The sequence below is a fragment of the Hippocampus bargibanti genome, linkage group LG01, assembly GCF_051943395.1.
Source record: "Hippocampus bargibanti isolate YZ-2025 linkage group LG01, ASM5194339v1, whole genome shotgun sequence".
In the NCBI taxonomy this organism is placed as follows: Eukaryota; Metazoa; Chordata; class Actinopteri; order Syngnathiformes; family Syngnathidae; genus Hippocampus; species Hippocampus bargibanti.
The window spans coordinates 14,456,015-14,481,492 of NC_142734.1; the positions used below are offsets into that span (position 1 = coordinate 14,456,015).

At 41.7% G+C, this 25,478-nt stretch overlaps 2 protein-coding genes and 1 long non-coding RNA gene across 6 annotated transcripts; 1 reads left to right on the forward strand and 2 right to left on the reverse strand.

The window, feature by feature from the left end:
• The first annotated feature begins 364 nt into the window (after positions 1-364).
• tgds (TDP-glucose 4,6-dehydratase) lies at positions 365-5,509 on the forward strand. 2 transcript variants are annotated; one of them, XM_088998322.1, is made up of 12 exons: positions 365-517; positions 634-700; positions 827-895; positions 1,011-1,101; positions 1,173-1,321; positions 2,764-2,862; positions 2,938-2,997; positions 3,301-3,344; positions 3,424-3,589; positions 3,667-3,722; positions 4,008-4,105; positions 4,198-5,509. In XM_088998322.1, exons 1-12 carry the CDS (start codon positions 471-473, stop codon positions 4,242-4,244), a joined length of 993 nt encoding a protein of 330 aa, XP_088854448.1. In that variant the 5' UTR covers positions 365-470; the 3' UTR covers positions 4,245-5,509. The 2 variants fall into 2 exon arrangements, with proteins under 2 accessions (XP_088854448.1, XP_088854456.1); XM_088998330.1 differs by having other exon boundaries at positions 1,173-1,264.
• Positions 1,328-3,415, reverse strand: LOC148903235 (uncharacterized). The gene is made up of 3 exons (XR_016115255.1): positions 3,293-3,415; positions 2,734-2,881; positions 1,328-1,833 (listed from the first exon to the last, which is right to left on the reverse strand). It is a non-coding gene; the product is annotated as an uncharacterized LOC148903235 (long non-coding RNA).
• A 1,346-nt stretch (positions 5,510-6,855) lies between the features above and the next one.
• Positions 6,856-24,476, reverse strand: LOC148903236 (putative ATP-dependent RNA helicase an3). Of its 3 annotated transcripts, XM_088998347.1 has the most exons (20): positions 24,142-24,475; positions 22,260-22,311; positions 21,984-22,031; positions 20,709-20,762; positions 20,428-20,634; positions 20,221-20,323; positions 19,248-19,361; positions 16,668-16,767; positions 16,418-16,553; positions 16,237-16,334; positions 15,749-15,847; positions 14,820-14,980; positions 13,755-13,899; positions 13,513-13,657; positions 13,292-13,342; positions 12,666-12,847; positions 12,468-12,585; positions 11,934-12,087; positions 11,695-11,819; positions 6,856-11,611 (listed from the first exon to the last, which is right to left on the reverse strand). In XM_088998347.1, exons 1-20 carry the CDS (start codon positions 24,184-24,186, stop codon positions 11,532-11,534), a joined length of 2,217 nt encoding a protein of 738 aa, XP_088854473.1. In that variant the 5' UTR covers positions 24,187-24,475; the 3' UTR covers positions 6,856-11,531. The 3 variants fall into 3 exon arrangements, with proteins under 3 accessions (XP_088854473.1, XP_088854480.1, XP_088854483.1); XM_088998354.1 differs by lacking the exon at positions 21,984-22,031 and having other exon boundaries at positions 24,142-24,476; XM_088998357.1 differs by lacking the exon at positions 13,292-13,342 and having other exon boundaries at positions 24,142-24,474.
• Positions 24,477-25,478: the final 1,002 nt, after the last annotated feature.

A 25,478-nucleotide genomic window follows, 5' to 3' on the forward strand; every position in this document is an offset into this window, starting at 1 on the left:
AAAATAACTACTGCTTTTGGGATTTTTGTGAACGTGAGAAGCGTTGAAATAATCATAAATTAGATAGATCCATAAAACATGTATACTTGAGTTTTTAGTCGTGACAGCTCACATTACGTGTTAACACTATATTGACGTTTATTTTGACATTCGTTCTCGGAAGTGATATTTATTGCATGAGCTTTGTGAAATTTCTTTGTCCAATCGCGACTGGTAATAAACTATGATACATAGAATCCACCCAATCATAAAAATGTTCCCAAAAGATCACATATACTCAGCCAATCAAATAAAATAATGTGTTCTGTTTATGCTACATCTGCTCCGCCCATTTTAGACGTGTCAACACTGCCGTAAACAACCGCCGACTGTCGTGTTGACAAGCTGTGGGAAATGTGTTTTAAACGTTGAGCGATTTCCAAGACTACAGGGTTTTACGTGAAACCCAAAGGCAGTCTGTGAATGGATCGATGGACTCCATCAGAACTGTTTTGGTGACCGGGGGCTGTGGTTTTATGTGAGTTCACAACACATATTGTGCTGTTGCAAACAATATAAATTATTTTTTTAAATATATATTTTTTGTATTTTCGTTTATCTTGCCGTAAATTGTTTGCTTCTCTGTCCATACAGTGGCTCTCACCTTGTGCGTTATCTTGTTCAAAGCCATCCTGAATGGAATATTTATAACTTGGATAATGTGAGCTTTAGAGCTTTAATTATTCATTTAAATTGGTGTAAATACAGTCAATACATATATTAATACTGTAACAAAGTTGTGGTTGAAACTGATGATATATGAAAATGTGATCTTTGTTTATTTCAGTTAGATTACTGCTGCAGCCCAAGGTGCCTGGAGAGCATTAAAAACAGAGAAAACTATACATTTATCAAGGTAATAAGTTTCTGTTATGGTATGATACCGAATGACCTTGTCATATGATTCCCTCCTCCTTGTGTGTAAAGTTGTTTAAATTCTATTGTACATATTTACCCATTTGTATGAACAGGGGGATATAAGTAACTCACACCTGGTGAACCAGATCTTCAAGACAGAAAATGTTGACGTCATCTTCCACTTGGCTGCCAAAACCCACGTTGGTGAGCAGCAAATCAGATTTTCGGGAGCTACAACACTTCCAATTACAATTGTCTTGTTTCCCCTCCCTCAGATTCATCCTTCCAAACCCCAGCAATTTTCCAGCATGTGAACACTCACGGTACCCGGGTTTTGCTTTCAGCTGCCAGTCAGGCCCGTCACAAGGTTCAGCGCTTCATCTACGTCAGCAGCGATGAAGTTTATGGATCAAGTGTAGATGAGGTTTAGAGAATGTATTTCTTATTTTAGTTATTAGATTCAGCAGATGTTTTGCTGGATCTTCAAAGTCACCACACCCCTTATTAAATCAGAATCAGAATCAGAATCATCTTTATTGCCAAGTATGTAGAACACACAAGGAATTTGTTTCCGGTAGAACACGCTGCACGAGTATCGTCGTCAAAAAAAACTGCTAAGTGGCACTATAGAGTTCCATTTTGGCTACTGTTGAAAGAGTTCAAAGAGTTAATGGCTTGGGGGAAGAAGCTGTTTAAATGTCTGCTGGATTTGGTGCGCATAGATCGGTAGCGCCTGCCTGAGGGGAGTAGCTGTAAAAGGTGGTGGGCAGGGTGCGGAGGGTCCAGTAGGATTTTCCGCGCCCTAGTTTGGTTTGCTAAGTTTTGTGATAAAAATATATACATGTATATAGTTTCCCTCCAGCTCCAACTGGGACTTAATCAAGGCAAATTATTCAGTTCCAGTTCAGTCAGTATTGGCACAAAATCTTCAGGTTTCTGCACAGAAGCAAAAGAAAGGTATCGCAAGGTGTACTAAAACAGCAAAACTTGTTTGGGATTTAATCAGAGGCAGTCTAGATCAGAGGTCCCCAACCCCCGGGCCGCGGACCGGTACCGGTCCGTGGGTCATTTGGTAGCGGGCCGGGCAGAAAGAATAAATAATTTACATAATTTCCATTTTATTTATTATCTGAGTCTGAACTATGTTTTATTTTGAAAAAAGAAAAATTACCATATTACATCCGTCTATGTATGACTTACTCTTGACGCATGTCAAAACGCTTGTCTAGGTCACGTGATACATACCGCTAAAATTAGCCCACCGTAAGCTAGCAAAATGAGTAAAAAACAATTGTCTTTGGAAAGTTTCTTTTTGAAGGGGAAAAGGCCCAGTGAGGGGACCCAGCGATGTTACCAGGACTCTGCTAATAAAGTTGTATAAAATACACAATGGATTGACGTTTATTATTATATTTAAAAGAAAGAAAAAAACAGTTTGCATGCCTGTCCTATCATTTTATTTTGTTGTATTTATCCGCCGGTCCGTGAAAATATTGTCTGACATTAAACCGGTCCGTGGCATAAAAAAAGGTTGGGGACCACTGCTCTAGATGGTGTGTGCTGACAGCCATTGAACATGGTTGCGTCTATTTTATCAACCCTTCATCTGAATAACCCGCATAATTGGGGATCAATTATGCGGGTGTGTGCACGTGTGACATTATTTCAGTTGTAAATGTTGACTTAGCCCTCTTAGAGTTATTTTCGGTTTGCATTGTGGAGGCTATAAGTCACATCACAAATTGAAACTGTTTTAAATATCTTGATCTTAATTTTTTTAGTGTGTCTCAACTTTTTATATCCACCATAAATCATTGCACACAGAATGCGTCATACCAAACAGATTTCGGGGTTGGTGTTTTGCAGGTGTTTGATGAGAGCAGTCCGATGAGGCCTTCCAACCCATATTCTGCTTCAAAGGCAGCTGCAGAACTCCTGGTCAGACTGTACTGGGAAAAGTATAAGGTATAGAGAAGTTGCCTTCCTGTGAAGTAGAAATTGAACACAATGCATAAAACATAGCTATTTATGTATCTTCAGCTTCCCGTCATCATCACAAGGAGCAACAACGTCTATGGTCCTCAGCAATACATTGAGAAGGTACAGACTGACTCAATTGTAGTGGGGAGCAAAGTGAAACAAAAATGAATAAAAACATTTATACTGTAAATTAAATAACTAATGAAAAATCCCAAACTATTATAATCTTGTGGGTGAGAAAAAATAAATACAGGAGTTGAATCCATTATATTTTTACACAGGTGTCTCTGTTGCTACTTCAATACACTACGCAACATTCGATTAGATTAGCCTTTATCAGTCTCAGGTTAAGAAATTTAAAAATGCTTATGTGTTCTTCCAGTGTTTGATTGTAATAATTGACTAGTGTTCTTACCGTCACAGGTCATCCCCAAGTTTCTCACTTTGTTGCAAATGGGCAAAAAATGGTAGGTTTTTTTTATTTTGAAAGGTCACACACACACTGAGCAGCGCCCTAACTATGTTCCGGTGTCCTCTGTGCCACAGTACCATCCATGGAACAATCCCCAAATCTCGCCATTTCCTGTTCGTTGACGACGCAGTCAACGCCTTCCTGATGCTTCTGGAGAAAGGGATTGTGGGAGAAGTCTACAACATAGGGTCAAACTATGAGATAACAATTGTCCAATTAGCCAAGGAACTTGCCAAGATGGTAGGTTGACATTGACACCACACCACTTTCGTAATAAATACACTACCGCCATCAGTGTATGTGTATATATGTTTAAGGTACAAAATGTGCCAGATGGCGAGCTGAACGACTGGCTCGAAGTTGTGCCAGACAGGTGAGGCCGGATCTACTCGTTATTCCACTCATTCACCTTTATGAGACATCACCAACATATAAGCCAACAATTATCATCTTGTGGTTCAGGAGACTGTAGTTGATTGACATTAAAGTTGAATTCAATCCTCGCATTCATTTTCCATTAAGTCTGAAGATTTTTGGGTATGCATTTTCGCAAATGAAGATCTCAGTGTGACAACAGTTGAGAACCGCTGATCTAGAGCGTCCATTTCAAATTATGAAAATTCAATAAATTATGAAGTCATAATACAATGCTTTGCAGGCCCCTGGTCGACATCCGCTACCCCATCAAATGTGAGAAGCTGCAACAGTTGGGCTGGAAGGCTCAGGTCCCTTGGCCGGACGGCATCAAACGGACTGGTACAACTGGCGCCTACAGACTTGCCATTCACACAACTTCTGAGTTACAGTATTAATGCCTGTCTCTGCCATGTTTTTTTTTCTTTTTTCAGTCCAATGGTATCAGGATCACCCAGACTTTTGGTCGGTCACACCATAGGCCCTGAGAGAAATTCAAAGTGTACTGGAAGAAACTAAACAATAGGTGACTGGATTTGGTGGAGTATGTTGTATCTGTACTGGACAGCCTTATTGGACCAAGAGGTGGTGGTGGTGGTGGTGCGGAGGCAGCAGGAATCAGCCTCAGCCTCACCTTACCAAAGCTACTTCCCAAAGCTTTACTTGAAATCTCAAGTGACAAGAACAGGGGTGTGATTTTACTCAGAATTTCCCTGTAGTATTTTTTTGTTAAATTCTTTTTCTTAAATCCCAGACACCAAGTGGACAAAAAAACTCTTCTCGACAGCTTTTAGCTGTGATGTTGTCCTTTCGGTCACAACCAACAGTTTGGGGTCCTAGGTGAGTGCGGGATTGTAACTCACCAGGTAAATCGAGAGTTTCACCATTTCAGAGTTTGCATCGCTGAAGATGCAGCACAAACTCATATGCTGGAGCTGGGAGACATGAACTCATTCACTGCCATTCACAAATTTGAGTAATTGAAAATATGACGAAGAGCACCATTCCCGAATTTGTTCGGGTTTTGTCTTTTCTTGTTTGGGTGCCGATAAGGCGCTGGGCATGGCCTCTGGCTATGTATTTCCCTTCCACAAGGGGGCAGCATTTCCTTTTTTTCCATATTTGCGCTTAGTTCCAGCTTCAGCTGTTGTTAAAGCGTTTTATAAACCAATATGTATGTACAGTATTGCATTGTATTCTGGACAGCCGCCCTCATTTCAAGCTCATATAACTCCAGACCCATATCATTTAGTTATTACCTCTTTTTTCCTGATGAATGAAGAGAGGCTAAGTTTTTTTCATGCACATTGAATGTTTATGTAGTCCTAAAACTCAAATGACAATAACCCTGGCACTGGAATAGACACATTTCTGCACGTCTGGCAGTGAATGAGTTAAATATATCCAGGATACAGGCGCTCCGGGACACGAGTTGCCCATCCCTTCCCAAGACATTTGAAGTCCTCTATTTAGGGGAGTATCTTGTCATTACAGCAGAAGCACCCCACATTTTTCTGACTGAGGACCCACAACTCAGATTTAGAAGTGGGTTCTACTGTCAAGGGCAAAAAGCACCTTACACTTTCGCCCCTCAGATCAGTGGGGTACACAAACCCCTCCACTTCATTCAATAAAGTAACTGCTCAGGGAGGAGTGCATTTATTTTATTTTTTGTACATATTTCTCCTTAAACAAATGAAGTGTTTGGGGTCCGTCTTAAATAAAGTTCTGTTTAAAGAAACACTGTAGAGTTGCAAGTTCTGTCAGTGTTGCGTGTGAATGCTTCAGACCTGGCATACAGGGAGCAAAAAACAAAACAATCACCCTCCCCACCCCACTAGGTTTTATATATTGTACTTAGCATTTTGGGATTCATTTTGGGGGGGATTTTTTTTGGGGTGACCAAGCCCTTTAGTTTTTAGACGACAACACTAAAGGTCAAGAAAATATTTTTTCCAAAATGTTCTATGTCCCCCACCCCCAGTAGTCTAAAGAGGGGAACCAGAATATTACTGCATTTGTGGAATATAGATTAATCAGAAAAATCCATCAAAGAGGGTGGCCATTTGCCACTTGCTGTCAAATGAAATGATGTCACCGTTGCTCAGGTAACGCTCAATCACAAATGGCAAAATGGCCACCTGTTGAGAGGATAAAACAAAGCATTTTTTTTTTGCTTAACTCATTCAATCTTGTTGACGTACAAAACATTTTGAAAACTATTTACGGCTCACTTCCAATGATATACTTTTTCCTTTTTTTTTTTTTGGGGGGGGGGGGGGGGGGAGGAAATGTTATTTTCTAACGCTGATTGCTAAAGAACGCAAAAATACAACTTTTTAGCTGAAGAAAAGCAATATTTCGCTTGGCAGGCTGTAATAGAACACAATCTGTGGGCCTTGCAAATCAATCAAAAATCGAGCAAAACGGCGTGGGTGAAGGTTTTGCTTCAGTGAAAACAGGTAGGACTGAATAAGTATAACGTGCACCCCAAATGAATAGTGTATTTTCAAACTTTTTCCATCTATAAGGCCCACCAAACTATAAGGTACAACTTAACTGAATGAAAAAGGTTTTCCTAATGTAATATATAAATATCTAAAAGGTTTACAAATATAAGCCACACCACATTATAAGGCTGTGGTTACGCTCTTCTTCCACAGGGGAAAATGAAGTCGGTGGCTGATCACAGTAGTTGTGAGAACCGTTGTGGCTCAATATTACTTCACATATAAGACGCACCTGCATATGAGGCACAGGGTCATCTTTTGACGAAAATGAAGGCTTTTGGGTGTGCCTTATGTACCAGAAAATATGGCGTATATTGCTAAAACGCAATAAGAATGCCATGTTGAGGATTGTGGGGCTGCATCACATATATTGCGAAGAAAATATTTGAATTGTGCCCTGCGATTGGCTGGCAACTGGTTCATGGTGTACCTTGCAGACTGCCCAATAAGGGGTAGGATAGGCTCCCCTCGGCAATTCTTGGATTAAGCGGATCAAAAAAATTAATGAATGTTCGACTTGATTACAACTGCACAATCACTCGATAGCTTTTCTGAAGTGGCACACAACCAAAAAGGAACAGGTTAGTTTTGCAAATCCAAACCTTTAATTGTGGTAAAATCACAATGGATGCACAATAATTGTTTTTCTTTCGTGTAGTGCTCCTCTTCGTGCAGAACTGCTAAACTAATACATAAAGCAAACACTAACTAGCAGGTTTGTGGCACCATGCGTCCACGCTCAACTCTGGCCAGTCAACAATGGAGACATCAGGCTTTTTGAAATCACCTCATGAGATAAAACCAAAAAAGTTGTTGTCGCCAAGTCAGCTCAGTCTGCGTGTTGTAATGTACATATTGTTTTTTTCTTCCCCAAATTGCGTTCTGCAAGCAACTTGAGGGGCCATGAACATACTCCATTTGCTAAATTTGGAACATAAAAGGCTAGATATCTTGTATCTGCCATAACGGGAGCAATGAGCTGCGGCCCCGTTACAATCTGGTGCAAATAGGTAGAGGAGCTGCGACGGCACCAAGAAAATCGAGGCCTCATACAACGATTGGCCATTTCCTGACTGGCCGGACGTTCAGCAGTGAGCGCATGAAATTGCCCAGCCTGAAACTTTGCAGATCACAACAACAACATAGCAATAGAACCACAGTTACTTTTCTGTGTTATAGACTTAACATCCCCACTTGATAGACAATCACACAAAGGGTATCAACAGGAAGGAAAAGTGTCAAAACAAATGAATACCAAGAAAAAAAACTGATTTGGAGCGAATCTGGACATGTTTGTATTGGGTGTTTTTTTTTGTTGCTTTTTTCCTTTTCTTTTTTTTTTACAAAATGGTTTTTGATTCTTACAATTTAATCCAAACCTTGGCATATTCTGTGGAACTGTCTCAAATTATATATTTTTTGGGGGGCTAATTGAAAATGGCTGCTAATGTTGTGTTGTTATGACCATCGTGGTTGGCATCGGAACCTGTTGCACAAACAGGTTGGTGTGTCTGACAGTGAGTCCAATGAGACTTTCAAGGTAACGGGTTTCTCGCCATATGTCACCTCGGCTGCAAGGCCAGTGATTGTTGATGCCGTTTGAGATCTAATTGTATGTTAAAAGTGTTGCCATTACAGCATTTGACATGACGCACTCCGAGAAACCTTATTACGCCGTTATTAAAAAGCTCACACTACCCCAGAAAAATAGAAATTTTCACTCATACCGATGACATTCAACATTCATGTGCCAGTGTTTTTGTTCACTGTCTTTTGGTCAAGTCACTTCTTTTTTACTATTTTTATTTTTTTAAACATTTGCACTAGGCTTATAAAAATAAATATTTCTCAAAAATGTTTGATAAATTACACAAACGAGCGAAAGTAGACTCAAGAACTTTGGGTGCAATCAGCTCGATCTTGCCATCGTTCTGAACTACAACTCAAACGGGGTCCCCGCAAACAGAGCTTCACATCTGTAACAGCCTTCCCTACACACACACACACACAAACACGTCTTATATCACGAAGGAGGAGTCCTTTTGGCAACTACAAAGCTTCGACCTCATATGGACCTCTTGCAAAGAGTTGGAGGACCTGTGCTACAGAAGAGATTTGAAGAACTTGGTAAAAACATATTCAGTCTTTCTACAAATGGAAGGCCCGCAGGCCGCAGCAAAGGGAGCATAGCACCATTAAATTCTTAACCCGACACAAACATCCTCGTCTCAAGAATCTGTTCCCACAGAGCCGCCGAATTCTCTGCCACGGTGGTGCTATCGATTCAAACAACCCTACGATAACACAGCATCAAGTGCAACCTATAATCACTTATATTAGGACTATCTTGAATTTAAGGCATCAGAAGGTAAATGATTTGCGATGGAGTCTATGTGTGACATATCAATCTTCACCACTTGATGAAAACGACAAGACTCAGAAAAGCAGGAAGAAAAAAAAAAAAAGCCAATGCTCGAAACTGTGCAATCAGCGCTTGGAGCTAAATGCAAAAACCAGAGGGGTAACCTGCTGGTAATAAACTGGATATTTATGAGCAGCTAAATTGATGTAGAAGGTACACGTGTTTGGTGTGGGTAGGGTCGTACTAGAAGGAAGGATTTCAAGGCACAGAGCACGTCAGTGTTCATGACAGCAAAGTGCGTGCCAAACACAAAAGGATCTCTCTGGAATGAACTCTGAATATTAATTGTGAGTGGCGGGTCGTGTGGCACGGTGACTGACAGCCAACTGGCATATTGAGGTATCACCAAAACACCCCCACCCCCGGGAGGAGGGTAGAGGGCGTGATAAACAAAAGACAATGAAGTCCTGAATTGATTGTCATTTGCAAGCCTACTGTCTACTAGGTGTCGAATGAGCAGCACTCACATGACAGCCCCTCAGGTCGAAACCTACAGCAGCTCAACCACAAAGACTGGACATTCAGCCTGTTAAAAACAACATGCAGAGACACAATCGCTGTCCTTGAGCACATCTCATCTCCACACTCAAGAAGGTGACAACCTCCTTTCATGGGATTCGTTATGATGTGCATGAGTTCTCCCCTTGCCCGGAAACAAAATGCTACTTTTTGGGTTGTTTTTTTTTTTTTTTTAATACATTGAATGTGACCTCCCAACAAACTATACAATACTAGCTCCCTGTGTAACACAGATCCAAAAGAAAAAGAAAAAACATGCACACCTACATACATTAGGGGGTTCAAAAAATCAGCATCAATTAAAAACCTGCTAAATTATTTTTGCACGTCTAAATTGCTTGACCAAAAAAAACAACAACACTTGCATATGTCCAATTGTCCGAGTCTAGTGTTTAGCTGTGCGGGCAATTTTGAGAGAAAATCTATTGGAATCAAATTGCCCACTGAACTCCTTTCTCCTAGGACTCTTAGGACAACGTCCATCCCAGCGCTGAGTGACCAAGCAAATTTCCGCTGGAAAATTATCAACTATTTACAGGTTATCTACATGTGAATTCATTTAAGATCGCCATGTAAATAAAACTAATTTGCACCTTGACTTTTGCCGCTACACTCCCAACGCAAGGTGGCAGAGTTTTCTTCAATGCGGCCTGGTTCTACAGCAGGGCTGAGTGCCAATCTGGCAAGTCCTTGTTTGACATGTTCTGAGGTCTAGCGGGGCAACTCGCCGCCTGGCTCATTATCATGATCACCATTGTCACAGTGCGCCGCATCTCTAACCTTGAAAAGGAAAAAAAAAAAATCACTTTCCTGACGTTTGTCTCCTTACTCCCTTCCACGCCTCTGCTGCCCTGCTGGGAAACTCTTGGGCCTGATGAATGCATTCATTCCCGACTGCAACTAATCCCAAAACACTCAAAGCAATACTTGAATGATCATTTTTAAAAACGTTTTTTTTTTCCTTTTTAAAGAGAAAACTCTTCATGTGACTCTCCAGGATAGAGTGAGCAGGGAATTTTGGATCTCTTGAGTCTTTTTAGTTGGGTTTCCCCTTGAAAGATGCTTTTGGCTAAAAAGCCCTTCAAAGTTTGTGAGTGAAGGCGGAGTCAGGTTCCCGGGAGCATAGGAACGCCAAGAGTTGCCACAACAGACATGGGCACTGATGGTTGGAAATTATTTTCCTTACAGTGGCAGCAAAAAGTCTGCATTTCATTGAACAGGAGTGAAAAAAAACATCATTTGAATTTGCTGCACTGCTTAGTCCGATTCTCCATCAGTGGCTCAGTTACTGAAATACCAACTTTTGGCAACTATGCGAGGAACTTCTTGACTGTAAGCTCAAAGCAGAGCTGCAGGACTGACATGTGATTTCAGGAAGCACAAAGCCTACTGCGAGAGGTTTTGATGCTTTTGAGAACTGGTTCAGATGATGAGGAATTGTGTTTGAGGTTCCCCAAGGCAGTTTTACCAAGTTGAGTTTAGTTTTTTTTGCCAAGGTTTGATTTAGTTCAAGTCTAGCTTGTTTCCTTCCAAAGAGAAATCAAGATAACAAACCCATACATGACATAATGTATGTTTCTCACAGAACAGAACTAAGAAAAGCCGATGCTCAAATTCTGAAAGGCACAGTACAGAAACAAATGATCTTACCTTGTTTTTAATTTTGCCAAGTAAAGCAAAAAAGTCCTATATTTCTGTTAGTTGACATTTCAAGTGATGGGCATCAAATGCTTGCTGGCTATCCAAATTCTGCCCCTATTATTTTTGGGCCCCCTCAGACATCTTTCCGAGACCGGTGCACATCTGCACTTCAATTAAAAAAAGACTATTAAAACAAAAACTAAGAGCAATATTTGTGGCCTCTCTTACCAATAGAGGCCTGAGCCAGTTCTGATGTTGGCATTTGTTTCATGTCTCGGTGCAGTTTTTTTTATTCCTTCCCTCACACGCTCAACATGCAATAAACACAAAGATGATACGTGGGTGCGGAGAGGCTTCACTTGAGTGAAGGCAGCAAAAAACTTGAAGTCAAAATTCAAAATTGAAAAATGCCACAAAGAAAGCATCCAGCAGTGGGAATCGAGTAAAATAACCAAATGGAAGAATCACTTTGCCGTGTGCTGTGAGATTTTAAATTTAGGTTACACTGTCAGGGATGTTGTGGGGATGCTGTATGATGAGTATATTTATAGTCGCATGCACATAGGTTCTAAATGTTGACTAGGGCGACAGATGAGGTGAAGACAGCAGAGTTGAGAAAGGAAAAGAGCTGTGTGGGGAGGGGACAAAATATGTGGATGAGAGAGAACTAAGGAGTCTAGTTGCCCCACCAGTCGACTTGAGAGTGTGAGTAGTTGCCGCCGTAGCCGTCGCTTGTATAGAAGGTTCCGAAGCCACCTGCGGCAAAGATGGAGGCACTGTTGGCGCTTCTTAGTGTACTCTTGTACAACTAAAACAATGACTAAAAATCATAGCCAAACCTGTTGCAAAGCCACGGGCACCTCCATGTCCCACTTGGTTGCGAACACCGCGTCCTCCAAAGCCTCCGATGTTGCCTCCGGCGGCTGTCTGACGATAGTCACGCGCTCCAAAACCACCAGCGAACCTGCAAAAGCAATTCAAACAAGGACACGTGGATCACAGATTGGGTGGAAGGGACTGCATGCAAGTCTCCATCTAATCATAATCAATCTGAGAAAAGATGTTGCGTTTTGTGTACCTCTTAGAGCGTCCGCGGTTGCTGCTCTTATGCTGGTGCTCATAAGCCAGGCTCTCGAGCCATGAAGGAACTTCCTGTTTGGCTTCCACCAGGATGTCCAGGAGGTCTTTAGTGATATTCCCATTCTTGTCGTTGAAGAATGAGGTGGCCAGTCCTGAAGGAAAACAGAAATTTTTTTTTATGTTGGACTTGCCTTTAATTTCAATATATATATATATATATATATATATATTTTAGACTTTTGTAAGAGGACGAGATCAGCACTTAGATGATCAAAGCTTTTTTCCATTTTTGTCAATGAAGTGATGTTCATTTCTTAATCCGGCGCTCCGAAAAGCACTTTAAACATGTATGTATTTATTGCCTTGTTAAATATGATTTCAGAACAAATCATGTTCTATATTGCTTTTCTGTAAAAGTGGGCCCTCGGCTTGGTGAAAATGGGAAAATTCAGTGACGACAGTTTAGAACCACCGCTTTCAAGTTTGAGTATGCTCACTATTTACCAACGGGTGACACAAGCAAGAATCTTACCCAGGTTTCCTACTCGTCCTGTGCGACCTATGCGGTGAACATACTCTTCAATGTCACTTGGCAGGTCGAAGTTAATAACATGCTTCACATTGGAGATGTCAAGACCACGAGCTGCAACCTGAGTGGTAGCAACAGAAGCTTCTAAAACATACTGTATGCATGTTGGGCTCCATTAAGATAAATTAAAATTTTACTGACAGCAGTAGCCACCAGGATGGGGCATTTTCCAGATCGGAACTGATTTAGGGCCTCCTCTCGGTCCCTCTGGGAACGATCGCCGTGGATGCTGGTGCAAGCGTAACCTTCCCGGTAGAGGAAGTCCTCCAAGGCGTCGGCGCCTTTTTTGGTCTCCACAAAAACCAGAGTCAGTGAATCCTTACCTAATCGACCAAAAGAAAGGAAACACCTGAACATGAATTCCGATATGTCACTTGCAACAAGATTCACAACACAAGTGAGGATCTTGGTTCAACAACATTCTTTGAGCTAGTTAGCTTTGTTGGACTATTATGGCTGCTCACGTTGGTGGCAAATGAAAAACATGCATTGGGGGACGTATGGATAAAAACAAGAAGAAATACATAAAAAAAGTGCAATAATAGATATAACCACTGAAAAAAAGCAACATGTCGAACTGATGACTTTTATAATAGACATTGTTGGCATGTTCAACGACAGACTCGACTCATGCCAGGATGCACGGAACCCATGAGAAATCAAATTAAAATGAGTATCGCAAGCAGGTAGATAAAGTTGACGTCACAAAAATAATCATGATCAATGATAAGTGTTGTGAATACGATTTTCTCTTGTATTGAGCTTACCAGGCTTCTCCATGTTCTCTCCAGCATTGTCTTGCACTTCGCTGGGGATGACTTGGGATAAAACCACACCAAACCATCAACACCAACTAATGCACTTCGGCCCTCGCACCAGTCCAGCAACCACGTTGTGTCCTATTATTTTCTTTTTACGCGCGGGTGTTTACGAATAATGTCACACCGAGGACACGAGACTGATCACTTCTTCCGACCGACCATCTCACCTGTGGCACTGAGCAGATCCAGGAGAAAAGACCTCTTGTCGCTCTCTTCCACCCAAACCACCTTCTGAGTGATGTTCTCTGAGGTGGAGCCCACTCGCCCCACTGCCAGGAAGATGTAGTCATCCAGGAAATCCCTGGCCAGAATCTGCAAGGGGGCAAACAGGGGTTACAGATTTTGGTCCACAGTGAGATTGGGAACATTCAAGCTGCGTGTAGAACAAAGCTTAACGGCGCGCACACACCTGTATTTCTTTGGGAAAAGTGGCACTGAACATCATGGTCTGTCGGTTGCCTTTCGTAGGCATGGTGTCCTGTTCAACGATGCGCCTTATTTGAGGCTCAAAGCCCATGTCCAGCATGCGATCTGCTTCATCCAGGACAAGGTACCTAGCATAAAAACACGTCAGGCTGTTGACTAAAAAAAAAGTTATAATATTCGACTTCCTTTTAATTGTTGGTTTAAGATGCCGAACACTATGCTATAACAGTCATTATTTTTATCACCCCCACTAATGGATATTTACTGCCTGACATATGTTCAGGCAGCATCAGTGACAAAATGATTATGAATAAACATCAATCACTCCATATGTGCGAACTGCTGGAAACCATTCAAGAGTAGCCTCGAGCACTAAGTTATTATTTTTCAGGGGTGGGGGATTGTATAGCTATAAATTACAACGCATCATGCAAGCTTTTAAAAGCTTTTGGAGTGGAATTTGGCATTAATTTGTGTTTACACAGAAGTTTGACTCACCAATTTTTATTGTTTGTTTGTATGTTTTGCCTTTTAAAATGCATACATGTTAAGGAACACGAACAGCAGTCTTCTCCACCAACCCCCCAAAAAAATAAATTAAAAAACTGGTAAAATGTCTTGAAAATTACAAACATGCAGAATTTGCTGTTATGATGGGCGTACAATGAGGAAAGATTTCCTCAATTGGACGAGCTATGCAAAAGTCATCTACTTGGCTTCTCTGTAAGCACAGTAATTGAAAATTGTTGTTTTTTTGGGGGGAAGGCTAGTAACCACAGCATGCAAACCTTTCTCAAGGCCCATAGATGTAATTTTGTGCTGTAATTTGCATTTTCTTTGTGAATTCAGTAAGCGCACTCCATTTTCAGTGAATACAGATTTTTCATCACGACTAAATAAAACTAACAGCGTCGTCACCGACAACTCAACATCAACTCAACTTTTCAGCGTGTTAATGCCACCTAAAAACCTGCATTCCCGACCAGCTTAGCCACGAACTTCAATGATAAGCTCGCTGGTTGAGCTCTACTCCACATAGTGATCTTACTTGCAGTAGTCGAGTCCAATCTTGCCCCTCTCCATCATGTCCACGAGTCTTCCTGGGGTAGCCACCAGTAGGTGACATCCTCTCTCGAGATCTCGGATCTGCTGGCCAATGTCGGCTCCTCCATACACGACACAGGGGCGAACTCTTGATCGGTATGAAAACTAAAATACAATAATAATAAAACTTGTAATTTGTAAATGCATTTCAAAGTGATCAAGGGCACAGTAAATCAACAAAATAGCAGTTAAAACATCATTTAGGACAAGCAATGTCATCTGCAGCCAGAGATGGCCATGCATGCATGTCATGACTAATTAACATGTTGAGTAGCATGTGTCTTACAATCCATGGAGACCGACTCACTGAACCCCTTGGGTTCATAAGAACCCAGCTTAAGAACCACTGGTCTAAGGGCTCATTCAGAAATATGTTCAGACCGTGCACTGATTCATAGATCATTCAGAAATATGTTCCAACCGTGCACTGGTTCACGACGATAATTCGGAAACTCAGATTCGTTCATATTTTTCACAGTGCACGAAAGACCGCACCAGTGCAAATGAATTGGAAACTAAAAATGATGAAAAGGTTTCTTCAGCCGTCATCTTTACTTCTCTGAAGGTGTCGGACGTTTCGTCTCTTATCCAAGAGGCTTCGTCAGCTAACTAATTTTTTACTGGTATCTGAGCTTACACAAACTAATGATGAATGGAGCACACTGCCCCCGACTACGTTACCTTACAGAGTGGATTTCCGAACAAGCCCAAGGACGGGAAGGCAATTTTACACAAAATGGCATAAAAGAGAATAAGATAGCTGATAAACAGGGCTCCAAGACAGAGCCCTGGAGACACCTGAAGTGGCTGGGTAGGAATCTGACAAAAAGCACTGCAGTTTGATGAATTTAACACAAGAAAAAAAAACCCTACCTTCCTGGCTTCATCATAGATCTGGAGGGCCAGCTCTCGAGTAGGGGCAAGGACCAGGGAAATGGGGTACTGCTTGCGACGACCATATTTTCCATTCTCCTACAATCATGGGATAATTAGCACAAGCTAATGAATGGGCAGCAGTTTATGGGTGAAAGATTAATGTCAGTGTAAAAAGAAAAAAATCAAATCACAATAATAACAGCAACATAAGGTAAAAATAAATAACTGCTGGGGCAATCAGAATGGCAAAATGTGCATCTCCATCTTGGACAATGATGTATAAATTTCAAGACATATACTGTAAGTCCATGAAGTGGCAGCTTCCTTATTAGCTATCAAGTGATTGTCACATTTGGATGTCGCATTGCTATCAAGATTGCAATTCCAATACACTCCCCCGTCCATAAGTAGAGAAACGGTTTGACCAATTGTTATTTTTTTTATACAAACTAAAAAGATGTGTGCAGGGCTGTCACAATAATTACCTGCCCAGAGGCTTTTGCTGCATTCAGAGCATCTCCTGGTCCCTCGGCATAGATTTGGCTGAGAACTGGCAGCAGGAATGCCGCTGTCTTCCCAGAACCTGTGCTCAGAATATGGCAAAATCTGATTATTGGTTCTGATTCTGTATATTAAGACAGGGAGGTCTAAGACAGTATGTCATACCTGTTTGTGCACAGGCCATAAGGTCCCGCTTGGACTTGACAATTGGAATGGCATATTTCTGTACAGGGGTTGGTCTGGTGTAGCGGCTCAGCGCAATGTTGCCCATAATAATCTCACCCATGTCTATGTCTTGGAACTACACACCAGAACAATCATTAAAATTGGTCACGTGTAAAAATGAAGTGTCTGGTTAAAAAAAAAAAGAACAAAAACTCACAGACACAAAATATTCCATTTCATTCTGACTTACACTCTCAATGTGATGAGGGCAATTCTGTCCAGTGGCCTCAACAGGAATGTCATCATATTTCTCAAAATTAATCCCAGTGTTGCTGCCGGAGAACAACTCACTGGAGGGTAGAATGAGGAACAGTTTTACAAATCAATATGTATTGTATACTGTACAGATCGTAGAAGCATATTTCATGCTTGACAAGTCTTTGAAGAATGAGGTACACATGCACAATTGTTGACAAATCTGTGGCTTCCGAAAGTTAGTTTGCAGGCTACTTTCTAAAACCACATAGGATGATATAAGGCAGTGGTGACCAACCAGTCAATCATGATTGACTGGGAGCCTGTAGACTGGTCCCAAGTTGCTCGAAACGGGCATAAAGGGAAATGTAAAATAAAATAGTTTTGTATTTTTCTGTTTGTGTAATTGCACCTTAACCAACAAAACACAATTTTCACCAAAACGTATAAAACAAAACGTAAAAAATAAAAAAAGAACATAGCCGGATTTTGTTTGTGTCAGCAGTTTGTAATTGCAGCTTTCAATCAAGTTATTGTGATTTCGCATTTATTTTTCTCATTCTCATTAGAAGTTTGTTTCATCTGCTATTCACCAATGCCATTGGCGGAGAATGGCAATCTGGAATACTTGCAGAAGCATGTACAGTGAGACCTCATCTTACAAACACCAAATCTTACAAACGTCAAATTTATGAAAATTAAACCTTATAATAAGCACTATTTACATAATACACACCCACCACGGCTGGCGGAGTGATCTTCGGCGGAAGCGCATGACCGAACAGCACCAGAGGTTAAGTTACCAACCTTATGGAAAGTGACTCTCCTTCCATAAGCCATCAACGACCATCAAAAAGGTAAATAAAACTTTATTTTACAGCACAGTTTATTTCTTTAATTACAGTCCTCATGTAATGCGCCTCTCTTTCCAAACAGCAATTCCCTTTGACCTTCGACCTCCAACGCCATTCCATCAAGCCATAAATGACCATCACAAATGTAAATAAAGTGACTTTATGATAGAATGCAGTGTATTTCTTTCATTACAATACAACAACACATTTATTATACATAGAATAAGGTATGTTGTGTGTAGTTTTAAGGCTTATTTAGTTGAAAAGTATATTTTATGGAAACCGGGAACGGATTTTTCCAATTTTAATGGTTTCCTATGAGAAAAGTTTTTTTGAGATACACACTTTGTCTGGGAACCAACTAAGTTCGTAAGTTGAGGTCTCACTGTACTTTTCTCAATTTAACACAGTGTTAAACTGAGTCCCATTACTCTCTGTCAGGTCTCGACTAGTGTAGAGAATGATTTCCTTTTTCCTTTTGTTAACCAAACGTTTCTTTCATATAAGGGGCCATTATGGCTGCTGCTCATCATGGCGTGCGTGCATCTTCTCTTTTCCTTTCGGCTTTTCCCTTCAGGGGTCGCCACAGCGAATCAATGTCCTCCATCCATCCCGGTTTTGTGCATCCTCTCCTCTCACACCAGCTACCTTCATGTCCTCTTTGACCACATCCATAAACCTCCTCTTCGGTCTTCCTCTCGGTCTCCTGCCTGGCAGTTCAAGGCTCAGCATCCTTCTGCCGATATAGTCACTCTCTCTCCTCTGGACATGTCCAAACCATCTCAGTCTGGCCTCTCTGACTTTCTCTCCAAAGCCTCTAATATGAGTCCTCTCTCTAATGTACTCATTCCTGATCCTATCCAACCTGGTCACTCCCAAAGAAAACCTCAACATCTTCAGCTCTGCTACCTCCAGCTCTGCTTCCTGTCTTTTCTTCAGTGGCACTGTCTCCAGTCCAAACATCATGGCTGGTCTCACCACTGTTTTATACACTTTTCCTTTCATCCTAGCTGAAACTCTCCTATCACACATCACACCTGACATTTTTCTCCAGCCCGCCTGGGCACGCTTCTTCACCTCTTTTCCACACATTCCATTGTTCTGGACAGTTGACCCCAAGTACTTCAAATCCTCCACTTTCTTTATCTCTTCTCCCTGTAGCATCACTCTTGCACTTGGATCCCTCTCATTCACAAACATGTATTCCGTCTTGCTGCGACTGATCTTCATTCCTTTCCTTTCCAGGGCATATCTCCACATCTCTAGTTTCTGCGCCAGCTGTTCCCCGTTCTCGCTACAGATCACAATGTCATCTGCAAATATCATGGTCCAAGGAGATTCTTGTCTAACATCGTCTGTCAGCCTGTCCATCACCATACCAAATAAGAAGGGGCTCAGAGCTGACCCCTGGTGGAGTCCCACCTCCACCTTGAATTCCTTCGTCACACCAACAGCACACCTCACAACTGTCTTACAGTCATGATACATGTCTTGCACCGCTCTGACATACTTTTCTGTGCATGTGTGGAAATCGTTGATCGGGGGAGGTTGATTACATGAAAAGTAGATTTTGGAACAAAAAAACTGACGAAAACTCCTAATTTATGACATTACCAAGGTTTTTTTTTGTACTGGCGACAGTAATTTCATGAAATGATAAAGCTGGAAATGTTGAGATTGGGCCAGCGCATATGGCGTTTCTCCTTCAACATTCAACTTACTGTTCAAGTCGTTCGTTGAGGGCCGTTGGTTTAGACCAGTCTCCATCAGTGCAGGCCTCTTCCACCCAGCGGCTGTTTCCGCCCCCGCCACCGCTATACCCACCATGGTCAAACCTAAGACAGAAAATAACAATTGTGTCAAACAAATATGCATCTGCAACCTTTAACATGTTCTACATAGGATTTCAAGTACAGCAGTAATCTATGAGTTTAATTTGTACCAATATACTTGTGTGGCAACGACATTTTCCAAAATGAAATGTTTTGAAATGTTATCCATTTGAGTCTCACAAATAAAACATTTTTCTAAAGAAAGGAAAAATATAATGGTAATGTAGGAAAAATGATATTCAGAAATAAACTGGTGTAATTACTGTACATTGTGCTTTGCATGTGTGCCTTTCAGGGGGTGTGGCCTGTTGTGTGACGCTTAACTCATTTACTGCCAGACGTACAAAAATGTACAAAAATGGGAAATGCTGCCCCTCATGGAAAGGAAAAAAAGGTGTGACCAGCCAGAGGTGTGACCAGCGCTTTATCGTCACCCCATGCAAGAAAAAACAAAACCTGAACAAATTTGGGAATGGCGATCCACGTCATTTTCGATTCCCGAATAAATTCGAGAATGGCAGTGAATGACTTAAGCATTAGACTATAAGTTGCTGCTGTTGAGTGGGCTCATTTTTCATTGGTGACTGTTGACCTGTTCAATAAACTGTTGAAAGTGCAGTGGTGATTGTGGTTCTCCTTGCCCACATGTGAGGGCATCATTTTTCACTTTTTTTTCATTTTTTCACTTACTTGCATCTCAAATTTGGTCTTTCAAGACAGCACAAAAACAAAGAAAAAGAGAAAAACCCACCAAAGTTTGGGCACCGTCGATAAAAACCAGCCTGCACTGTATTTGTCCATATTATTTTGACTGTCATCAAGCTTTGCCCAAAATGGAAAGGGAAGAACTACATTATCTCACCGCCCACGATTTGCATTGCTTCTGTCGTTGAAGAAAGCAGATTTTCCCCGATTGTTTCCAAAGCTGCTGTAGGCATCCTTGGCCGTGTTCCAACCGCCAGCATCTGACAAGATTAAAGAACACAAAAAGAAAAGGTCCTCAAGTTTCCTCAACCAAGAAGGTCAATGTTCACACAGTCGAACAGGATCAGTCGAACAGGATCAGCACCTTTGTTTTCATACAACCCGAAGCCCATCGACTGAATGGGGTTGATGGGATTGAAGGATCCACCTCTGTTGCCCCGATAGCCGCCTCCGCCCATGCCCCCTCGGATTCGCTCCATGCGAGGCGGGCCACGGTTGTAAGTGTTCCCGCCAGTCATACGGTTGTCATGGTAGCCATTGACAAAGTTGCCCCGGGCTCCATCCCAGCCAACTGTGAAAAAAGTGAGTACAGGAACTCATGAATTGATGACGAGTGATTTCAAGTTGAAAGGAAAGGCATCTTACAGGCGGCGGCAGGTGCGATGGCGTAGCCTGGTCTGGCAGCAAACACATTTCCTCCTACAATGAGAAGACAATATTTCAACCAGTGGTTTCACCTGCTTTAAATAAGAATATAATACAAAAGTGAAAAGTGGCCATTTTGTACAGATAGAAGTAGGGCTGAACGATGTGAGAAGAAGCCTGAATTGTGATTTTTCTGACAGAAATTGCGATTTGGATTTGATTCTTTTTTTCAAGGTTTTGCAAGGATCCAATAAAGGACGACAGAGTGGTTGCAGTCATATGTGAATGTCAAATTATTGTAAAAATACATTAACTAAAAATGCTTCAAATGTTGTACTCATGTATGTGATCTTACCATGTGTAATATTGTATGTTAATACTTATTTATCCTGCATTAACTGCTTCAAAAAGTGACTGACGGCTTTGTGGCATGGCCTGAAATTCATATCAGAGTAATGATAAGTAAAAGTCACTTCGAAGTACATCTAAATGGGAAAGGTAAATGTATTTCCAATTGAAATGTAAAAAAATATCATATGTATTCCTCATTGTTGCTTGTTTTCCTTTATATTCTCATGTGAGCGTGTTTATTTCTTTTATGCAATGAAATCAATGTAACAAAGAAGCAAAGCAAATCTAAATTGATTACATTGATAAACAAATAATGACACTTAATTATCTTGATCTCAAAACTTGGAATTTGTTGGTGCATCAATATTTAAGATACTTTTGATATTGAGCTCCTCATGACTGACGTCAGCCATAACCTTTTCATTTCCGGTTTTCGTGTGTGTGCACTGCAATTGTTGTCTTATTACATATCCAGATAGTTATTAGTTGTAATACACAGAGGCAAATATTTTTCGAGGTATGGATCACCACCGCGCGTCTCCCACAGATATTGTGCAGCCCATGACAGCTTAGCACCAAGTATTTGTGAGCAGCGAGAAAAGCAAAAGCACTTCTGTGAAGATAGGTGACAGCCTGATGTAGCTGCGACACAGCCCGAAGTTGAATAGTCTGTGGGAAATGTTGATCAATACCCTGCTGGTTTTGATTAGTGAGCTTAGCATAAGAGCGCTATTAAAAATATCACCAAATCACACTGCCTGAGAACACAATTTTGCTCTCAAATCGGTGAATCGTTCAGCCCCAGATAGCAGTGAAGTGAATGCAGCAAGCCAGTTTTCAAAGACATAGCAATCTGAGTCTTGGGACCTCGAAGGTGCATAGAAAATATTTTGTTGGAAGAAGCACTTAATAGCTGCTCCTCACCATTTTTAGGACCATCTTTGTTCCGTAAATGTGGAGGAATGTATCTTCCTGCAGACACGAGAGAGACATCAGCCTCATTCTAATCAGAGAGTAGGGTAGGTACATTCAATGAAAACCTAAAAACATCCTCAATGCAACAAATTGTGGTGGCGATCTGCAATATTCACAGCGCCACATTATGGCCCCATGCAGCTGCCTCTATATCTCTTAGGCAAGGCAACCCTTGCTTTATCAGCAAGTTTTGTGATTAAACAGAAGAACATACAAAGTGCTTACTGTTGGGGCCACCACCTTGTCCGTCTGCCACATTCAAGTCTAGGACAGCAAGCTGGGAATGGAAGCATACAAGTTTGAGTAAAGATTTACTCATTTTGAACGAGTTATCTTGTTGGCAATACTATCAATTGAGCATAGTTGATACTAGTGTCATTCACACACACACGCGCACACATGCACGCACGCACGCACACACGCACACACATACGCACGCGCACGCACGCACACACATACGCACGCACACGCACACACACGTTCCATGATGCTTGCTAAGGTATAAACCAAAATTTCAAATAGGTCTATGTAATCCACAATCTTCTTCTTTTCCTTTCGGCTTTTCCCTTCAGGGGTCGCCACAGCGAATCAATGTCCTCCATCTATCCCGGTTTTGTGCATCCTCTTCTCTCACACCAGATACCTTCATGTCCTCTTTGACCACATCCATAAACCTCCTCTTCGGTCTTCCTCTCGGTCTCCTGGCTGGCAGTTCAAGGCTCAGCATCCTTCTCCTGATATCGTCACTCTCTCTCCTCTGGACATGTCCAAACCATCTCAGTCTGGCCTCTCTGACTTTCTCTCGTAAGCCTCTAATATGAGTTGTCCCTCTAATGTACTCATTCCTGATCCTATCCAAACTGAAGAAGGATGCTGAGCCTTGAACTGCCAGGCAGGAGACCGAGAGGAAGACCGAAGAGGAGGTTTATGGATGTGGTCAAAGAGGACATGAAGGTAGGTGGTGTGAGAGAAGAGGATGCACAAAACCGGGATAGATGGAGGACATTGATTCGCTGTGGCGACCCCTGAGGGGAAAAGCCGAAAGGAAAAGAAGATCAAAATTACATGTCCTGGAATTCAGAACGGGCCTCCAAGGGAAACTAACTACAATTTCGCCGGCAACAAAAATACGTTTGACACACCTGATACACTGGAGGGCACGTCATTTTTGTAGGTATAATATATTGTGTACTTTTATCGGCAATTTGGCCTAACTTCAAAATTCACATGTCACGTGCCAGAAACCTGCCTCGAACAATTCAAAATGGAGCAAGAACGCCTTTACTCTATCCTGACATTTCAACTTGTCAAAATGAATGGTGATGAAACTGTCGTGAAAAATGCAATCAGTAATGGCATCGGACTTGTGGAATGAACTGTACCGTTCCATACAGGGTTTACATTACGTATAACATTCGTCCTGCATTCCAACTAAGAGGAAACATCAGGTACATCTGTGTTAATTAGATATTCACTGTCATATTGCGCACTATTTTAATTCGCTGGGCAATATGAGTACTTTTTTGAGTTGGATGGTAACACAGTGACAGTCGGATGCCATTCCTACGTCGCCAGTGACGCAGAATATTTTCGCAATGTATGAGCGTACAATAACCATGAAAGATTTGACAGTAAGATGTGTCCGCTGTCAAATAAAGACATGAACGCGTCAGCATTACGGGCTCGAAGCTTGAGCGCACCTCCATTTCATTTTATGTCGAGGGGCAAGACAAACGCAGCGAAGATAACAGTGGACGGGTGCGTTTCATATGCTCGGCGCATGAAGCCGATGGAGGCCGGCGTAATTTGACAACCACTTTTCTGCACTGACAAACATTTTGAGCCCAATGACGCTATACTAAAAGACATGTTTTGGCAACACTGTCTCTGGGTATGTTAAATATAAAAGCTATGTCAATGAATGTTGCGAGACATACGTATCACAGGTTGGCCATTCGTCACTTGTCGTCAGGCAAACCGTTGACTGAAGCGCACCCAACGCTAGTCAGATAGCATCTTGCTAGCGGTTGTTAGCTGGTAAGCTAACATAATTCTAAGATTTTTATCTCCGCATGACGCCACAAGCAACATCAAACGAGTTGCTTACCTGTTGTTCTAGACCATGGACATTCTCGACGGACACATGACTCATCACTAGTGAATATGGAGGAAAAATGTTGACGTTGAGAAAAAGACCTCTTTGTTAGCCGGGGTTCGATGTAATGTTATCGCCCCTTTGTCGCTTGCCTCGCCGCGACAAAAGAGATATTTGGCAGGTTTGCACGGATAGCCGTCACTTTGGAGGACGCACGCCGAAGTTTGCTTCAAATTCCACTACGTTTGGTCACCAATGTGCTACTTGATGCAAACCCAGCTGATGTCGATTTGTTCTACAGCTGGGAATGAAGATGTGTTAAGAAAGCACGCGTGAAACAAATGAAAAAAAGAAAACATCCGGTGATGGTGGAAAATAAAGCTAAAATAAAAGTATGGTACAACATTTCCAAATCCATGGAAGGTGAGTACAAAATAATTTTGAGAATTGACTTTAATCGTAGGGGTCGAAATATGTTTATGTTTTACCAAGAGATAAAATTATCCCGATTTGTTCCGGCGGTTTCCGTCTTAATGGTACCGAATGTTGAGTGGACGATAGGCCAATGGCTTTCTATTTTGCAGACAAAAAGTCACATCTTCAGAATACGTCTGTGTAAGCTCTCAGTCGTACAGGAGTGGTCCATCGATGAGAAGGTTTCTTCAGCCGTCAGCTGTACTTTTTGAAGGTGTCGGACGTTTCGCCTCCTATCCAAGAGGCTTCGTCAGTGAACTAAAGTCTGACTGGTCGTATCGGCCCTATTTATATATCCCTAATGTCCAGACATGGCGGCGCCGGACACAGCTATGATAGGTCCCTACTCTCAGGTTGGGGGGAGCAGAGGACCACTCCCTGTGGCCCCACTGATCCTACATTCCTGACTAACGACTGGCCTATTTGCCCCACTCCCACCGGTATCACCTCATCAGCATTACGAATGTTGCCTAACCTGTGTCGCTTAAGCAGGCTATTGTATGAACAATCCAAATTGAACCTCATCCCACCAGACCAGTTTAATGAAGGATTTAGTTGTATTATGAGAATCGCTTCTTTTACCCCCCTTTCAAACCATCTATGTTCTTTCGCTAAGATTTTAACCTCATTGTCGTCAAATGAGTGGTTGCTAGCTTGTAGGTGCAAATGTACTGCCGATTGAGGCCCACTAGTATCCCTGCGATGTTGATAAAGTCTTTTTTGGAGAATTTGTTGAGTCTCCCCAATGTACTGCTCTTTACAATTTTCATTCTTACAATGTATTGAATAAACTACATTACTTTGTTTTTCATTTGGTAGCCTATCTTTTGGATGCGCTAATTTTTGCCTTAACGTGTTTATCGGTTTGAAATAAG